Here is a 6,609-nt window from a genome sequence, read left to right as displayed (position 1 = left end):
TTGATCGATTTTTCCTTTTGATTACATGTAAATTCATGTTGACCATTAGTTTTACATTATGGTTAAATAAACTAATTGTAATGGTGTGAACAAACAGTTTATGTTGGCAAACAATAACAACATTTAAAAAATGAAATAAAAAGCAAAGTTTCAGAGAAAATGGGGATGAAAAGCTGAAAAAGAAGTTTGAAATAATCTTACATTGGAGGCCTGAGCTATTTGGAGCGGGTACATGGAGCCTACATGGGTCTTACGATGTGGAGATGTTCTGTGATGTAATTTGAGGTTTATGTCAGAGAGGGATGTAAAGGATTCTTGAAGGTAAAAAATTTGTTGGAATGTAAATGAGAATGTTTTGTTTTGTGCCATGGGGAAGGAGGGTTGCACATTTTACAGCTCAGTGACCATTTGGCGATCTTTTGAGAGGGAGGTTTTGAAAAGTGTCCCTTTGTGACAGCTCGAGCCAGATTGGGGAGTAGCTCATTTGCATCTCATTACTCTAGCAGCGCAGTCTGTATATAACCAGCCGCAGGCTGACTGGGATATCAGACACACGCATAGCTACATAGGGAGAATAACTGAGAAAGCCTTGGGGAAGTGTTTTGGATCAGTACAACTTTTTCTCATTATCAATCAAGGGGAAATAAATAAAACACAAGCAACCCTAAAACTGGGTTGTCTCCTTTGCACCCTCAAATCAGAAGTTGTATTGAACTGCATTATCTCATAACTGGATTGGAATTAACGCCTTGGCACGGAATTTCGAGTTCATTCCCACATTTTTCGTCGGGATTTTTTCGTCACCAGCACCACTGTTGAGGATTACATTGTACTGTAAACTTTGTTCATGAAGATACACTGAGAAGCATCGAGATAAACTCCAGTTCCATTCAAAACGTCTGAAGACCGTACTCATTTTATAATTGGGAATTTTGATAACGGAAAATAACTTTCTCGATGATTTTCTGAGCTGGGTCATACATAAATTGCCCTGGCTCGTGGACATTTAACTATTTATTGAATATTCTCACCACAATGGGACGCCAGTCGCTCGCGATAGCTGTCATCCTTTGTATCTTGATATGCCAGGTATTGCGAATTTGACTCTCCCTTGAATTGATTTGTAATTTAAGTGTAGGCATATTCATTAGTCATGTGTACATATAGAAAACATATTACAACCTTAATGTTTTTATTGTGTTTTTACAGGGTCTTGGTTCAGGCGTTTTCGAGTTGAAGTTACAAGAGTTTCTCAACAAGAAAGGAGTGACAGGCAATACAAACTGCTGCAAAGGAGCCTCTGGGATTCAGCAGTGTGAATGCAAAACGTTTTTTAGAATCTGCTTGAAGCATTATCAAGTTAACGTAACACCGGAACCCCCTTGTACCTATGGCGGTGCGGTGACTCCTGTCCTCGGATCAAACTCCTTCCAAGTGCCTGAAACAACTGCAGAAGCATTCGCCAATCCTATTCCATTTTCTTTTGGATTCACGTGGCCGGTGAGTGTTTCAGCGCATTTTTGTAAAATTATACAATGTCGGCTTTGTCAGCATGCTCAGGGCTCACCACTTATGGGGCATTGACAATGTCAGTAACGGTCGTGAAATGTAGCCTATATTAGGACAGGAGGGGGACTTGGGCACGTTTAACAAATGCTATCAGGGTGGGAAACTTCACATCCTCATAGATGGCATATAATTGGCAGCTCTGCGTGAAATTCCTGAAACGTTTCATTTTACAGCTATGAGTAAGTGTGAACCTGGTTGAATTAAGTGTGAAGCCTAAAGGTGGCACACCTCTATTATTAGGCCTAACAGACGCCATCCTTCACATGTGAAATAGCCTGATGTTTATGGACAGTGGTGCCTCAGCATCTTATAACCCTTTGGCACAGTTGTTCATTATTATATTTTTTCCCCTTCTTTTTTTTCTCAACAGGGGACATTCTCTCTGATCATTGAGGCCCTACACACAGATTCCGATGATGATCTTTCAACAGGTAAATTCCATAGAGTGCAACAGGTCACCAAACAAATGTATATCGTCATTAATTGTAAATATGTATAGGGATATATGTACTAATTCCTGTATTCACCATTTTCAGATAACCCTGAACGTCTGATCAGTCGCTTCACCACTCAGAGGCATCTGACAGTGGGAGATGAGTGGTCCTCTGATTTACAGACTGGTGGAAGAACAGAGCTGAAGTACTCCTACCGATTTGTTTGTGATGAGCATTACTACGGGGAGGGCTGTTCTGTTTTCTGCCGTCCACGAGATGATGCCTTTGGTCACTTCACCTGTGGGGACCGTGGTGAGATCATCTGCAACTCAGGATGGAAGGGAACCTACTGCACAGAACGTAAGTAGACTGCATCCTCCTTACTTTTCCTTTCCCATACTTAGCCTACTTTAACATTTGTTGATCCGTTTTTCTTTTTCTTTGACAAAAGTATTCTTAATGTGGTTAATTTGCAGTCTTTAGTCAGAATAAATTATGTGTTATTACCAAATAGTTTCACTTATCAAACATTTGGGTTGCAACAGGTGTCTATGCTACTGTTTAGGCAAATTTAAATGAGAGAAGTTTGCCGAATAATCACACGCGTGCCATAGATTAAATGTAATGCCTGATTGGCTACTTGGCAGTGCGCTTGGCGTTGATTGGCTTAGTGCGGTGAGGCATTGTTGGAAGCGGGCAGCTGCTGAGTGAGAGTAGACAATGGAGCAGCTGTCCTGCACTGGCACCATGTACACCAGCTGTCCACTCTTATCTGCACAGACTCGGGGACATTAAGGGGAGGGGCTGTATGAGCAGAAAGGAAAAAAAGGGACTTCTGACCCATAGTTAGGAGAAAAAGAAGCCTTTGTGTGTGAATCTTTTGTGTGGGAGCAACTGTGTTAAGCAGAATGTTGGTCCCCCTGGTGACAAGGGGAGCGTATTTTCTAGGTAATGGCTAATGGGGCCACCAGCCCACTGAAATGAATTAGCCAGTGTTTACTGAAAAGGGCCCATCTGAAAAGAAGCTATGCTGGTATAAACACATGTTCCAATGAGTTAGATTCCCATGATTCACGTGTGATGGTTTCTTTCATTACAGCGATCTGTCTTCCTGGTTGTGGTGAGGAGCACGGGTTCTGTGACAAGCCTGGTGAATGCAAGTAAGTCCCAATGACCTGTCCAGCTCTGTGTTAAACACCAGTCAACAGGATCACAGTTTGGTATAGTTTCATATATGCCAGTATCTAACCATTTGCATTGTGTGTGGTTACAGGTGTAGAGTTGGCTTCAGTGGGCGTTACTGTGATGATTGCATCCGCTACCCAGGATGTCTTCACGGCACCTGCCAGCAGCCATGGCAGTGTAACTGCCTGGAGGGATGGGGTGGCCTCTTCTGCAACCAAGGTGAGTTCTGTTTATCTCCCATATGCAACTAACTAGTGCTCTTCTGTCATTATCCACCATATTCAGACTCTACTGGTTTTGAGACGGCATGCAGTATCTGTTCTTTAAGGCACTATACCAATCAGGTTCAGAGAATAGTACACTGCAATCCGAACTTGGTGAAAACATTGGTGGGGTGTGCTTTCTTCGCCTCAAAATAAGTCGTAGAACATCCTGGATATCACTGTACATTAACTCTCAGAAGACTAAGCCACATGTGCCATTGTCTGTTTCAGATCTCAACTACTGCACACACCACAAGCCCTGCATGAATGGAGCCACTTGTACCAATACTGGCCAGGGTAGCTACACCTGCTCCTGTAAACCCGGCTTCTCTGGGGCCAGCTGTGGGATTGAGGTCAACAAATGTTCCGACAACCCCTGCCGGAATGGGGGAAGCTGCACTGTAAGTAGTTTGGCTGAGCTGCCACTCATTAGTTACATTAGAAAGCATTTCTCAGTGATGTAATGTCACATAGTGTGTGGTTCTTCTATGGTAGAGCTGGCAAGCATTCCTTCTGGTGAATGTAGCATGTTGATAACAAGTTAATAACAAGTCGTTAGGGAGTTGTAACTTTTGCTAAGCAAGTGCTTTGTCTTTCCTCTGACAGGATCAAGAAAACACATACAAATGTACCTGCCCCCCTGGCTTCTATGGCAATAACTGTGAGCTCAGTGCCATGACCTGTGCCGATGGGCCTTGCTTTAATGGCGGACGCTGTGCTGACAACCCAGAGGGAGGATACTATTGCCAGTGTCCTCTTGGCTATGCCGGATTCAACTGTGAGAAGAAGATCGACCACTGCACCTCCAACCCATGCTCCAACGGTAAGCTGAAACAAAGTTCTCCAGTTCTGTGTTTACCGGTTGAATCTTTCTACTGTAAGTATGAGGACATGAATGAATACTGGAACAGACAGTTAACATGTCTTTCTAATGTCTCCAGGTGCTCAGTGTATGGACCTTGTGAACTCCTACATGTGCCAGTGCCCTGAGGGCTTCTCCGGAGCCAACTGTGAGGACAACATTGATGAGTGTGCCAACTACCCCTGCCAGAATGGTGGCACATGCTCGGATGGCATGAGCGATTACACCTGCACCTGCCCACCTGGATACACCGGCAAGAACTGCAGCTCGCCCATCAGCAAATGTGAGCACAATCCCTGCCACAACGGAGCCACCTGCCATGAGAGGAAGAACCGCTACGTGTGCGCCTGTGTGCCAGGCTACGGCGGCCATAACTGCCAGTTCCTCCTGCCAGCGCACCCCCAGGGACAGCCCGGGTTAGAGGGAGCTGATAAGAGATACTCTGATGACCAGGACCAAGGCACATTCCCCTGGACCGCGGTGTGTGCTGGGATTATCCTGGCCCTGCTGCTGCTGGTGGCCTGTGCCATGCTGGTAGTTTACATACGGGTCAAGGTGCAGCAGAGGAGTCAGCAGGGAGACAACCACAGTGAGAGTGAGACCATGAACAACCTGGCCAACAACTGTCAACGACCTGACAAGGACCTATCTGTCAGCGTGATCGGCACGACGGGGGTCAAGAACACCAATAAGAAAGTGGACTTTCACTCGGACAATGCTGGAGGAGAGCAGAATGGCTACAAGTCCCGATACTCGTCAACGGATTATAATCTGGTGCATGAGTTGAAGCCAGAAGATGTGTCGAAAGAGGACCAAGAAAAGACCGTGGCAAAGTGTTCCGAATCAAATTGTTCCGAATCTCTGTGTTCGGACAGTGATTTCGAAGATAAACACAGAAAAAGTTTAAAGAGGTGAATATCTACACATTTGGATATAAATTATGTGCTACATATGGGAGTAGTCATGCTTGTGTCTGAAGAGTCTTGGTGAATGTTGATGTTAATGTATTTATTTTTCTTGTGTTCTCAGTGACGCCTCAGAAAATAAACGTCCAGAGGAGTCGACGTGCAACGAAGCATCGATGTGCAATGACACAAAGTACCAGTCAGTCTACGTCATATCAGACGAGAAAGATGAATGTATCATTGCGACTGAGGTGAGTTGAGTTGGCTCTTTTTCACCACTGCTAATATCTCTTTTCAGTTTGCATATTTCGTTTTCACTGGTCCGCGAAAAGCTCAACACTCTGAAACTAAAGCATCTTTGCCTCTTGTCTTCCCCAGGTGTAACACCACAGCTGAGGTGTAGCTCGTCTTCTCTACAGGAGGTTTTACTCCGGTGAATGCTGCTCAAACCCAGGGGAAAGGTTTCCCTTCGTGTGACTGCTGCTGTGAGACTAAGACATTGAAAGTGATATTCAGAATGAGCTGGTTCTCGACTGAAGTAAGCACAGTGACTGCAGATAAAAAGGATGTTGGACCACACTGGCCCGCGCTCTCACAAGTTATGTTTCCCAGGAACGTGCGTAATATGGACTTGTTGCACTGCTTGTGAGGACAGTTTTTACCTCATTGCACTATGGAGGGTTGCTTTTTAATATGTATTTAAACATACACATTTGAGTTAATTACTGTGTATAATGAGTATGCACTGACTGCAGTGTATATTTGTAAATCCTTTGAGCCAGTCTTCTGAATTGGTTTAGAGAGGGGAAAACACTACCTTCAAATTTGTTAAAATACTGTTGCTTTTTTCTCAAAGATGTATTCTTTTAATTTAATTACATTATGTGTTCCATTTGTTTGTGGTTTTTGTAGAGTACATTTTGATATAATTTAAGTTCATTTTGTTTGTTTTGCAAATATGTATAATGTATATAAGGCACTTCAGGTCAATGTGACTTTGTTTTCCAACATAAATGTATTTAAGAAGCATTGTACAGAAGCTATTGGAATTGTTTTATCACTGTTGCCCATGAAGGAAATCAACAAAATATTTTTCCAAAATAAATAATGTATGAAATAATTAACATAACGTAGAAGTGTCTTTGTGATATTCACATACACCATAACATGTCACCCAAAACATCCAACATTGAATACTAGAGTTACTTCTCTTGCGTTTTCTCTTTGACATACAGTACATGCACACAATGTTTGACCTCAAGTTCTCTAAGTAGTCTCACTGCAAACTGTGTGAGTATTCTTGGCCTGATGCAACATGCAACTGTCTCCCTGTGGTACCTCACTAAGTGAGACAAAGACACACCCGGTAATCACAAATTACTACCCTCATC

At 43.4% G+C, this 6,609-nt stretch overlaps 1 protein-coding gene across 1 annotated transcript; it reads left to right on the top strand.

Annotated features, from left to right (window-relative positions):
- The first annotated feature begins 547 nt into the window (after nucleotides 1–547).
- LOC139580628 (delta-like protein D) lies at nucleotides 548–6,342 on the top strand. The gene is made up of 11 exons (XM_071409497.1): nucleotides 548–1,089; nucleotides 1,210–1,500; nucleotides 1,940–2,000; nucleotides 2,106–2,363; nucleotides 3,103–3,163; nucleotides 3,277–3,407; nucleotides 3,683–3,852; nucleotides 4,058–4,274; nucleotides 4,393–5,224; nucleotides 5,343–5,469; nucleotides 5,597–6,342. Exons 1-11 carry the CDS (start codon nucleotides 1,036–1,038, stop codon nucleotides 5,600–5,602), a joined length of 2,208 nt encoding a protein of 735 aa, XP_071265598.1. The 5' UTR covers nucleotides 548–1,035; the 3' UTR covers nucleotides 5,603–6,342.
- The last annotated feature ends 267 nt before the right edge of the window (nucleotides 6,343–6,609 follow it).

The sequence above is a fragment of the Salvelinus alpinus genome, chromosome 7 (assembly GCF_045679555.1).
Source record: "Salvelinus alpinus chromosome 7, SLU_Salpinus.1, whole genome shotgun sequence".
Taxonomy (NCBI): Eukaryota; Metazoa; Chordata; class Actinopteri; order Salmoniformes; family Salmonidae; genus Salvelinus; species Salvelinus alpinus.
The sequence above is the reverse complement of the archived record's forward strand: the minus strand, read 5'-3'. Positions and strand labels throughout refer to the sequence as shown.

Bases quoted from the DNA above. Each gene is read 5' to 3' on its own strand.
- LOC139580628 (XM_071409497.1), top strand. From the start codon at position 1,036: ATGGGACGCCAGTCGCTCGCGATAGCTGTCATCCTTTGTATCTTGATA. The intron at 3,408-3,682 runs GTGAGTTCTGTT...TGTCTGTTTCAG, and splicing joins TGGCCTCTTCTGCAACCAAG to ATCTCAACTACTGCACACAC. The intron at 5,225-5,342 runs GTGAATATCTAC...TTGTGTTCTCAG, and splicing joins CACAGAAAAAGTTTAAAGAG to TGACGCCTCAGAAAATAAAC.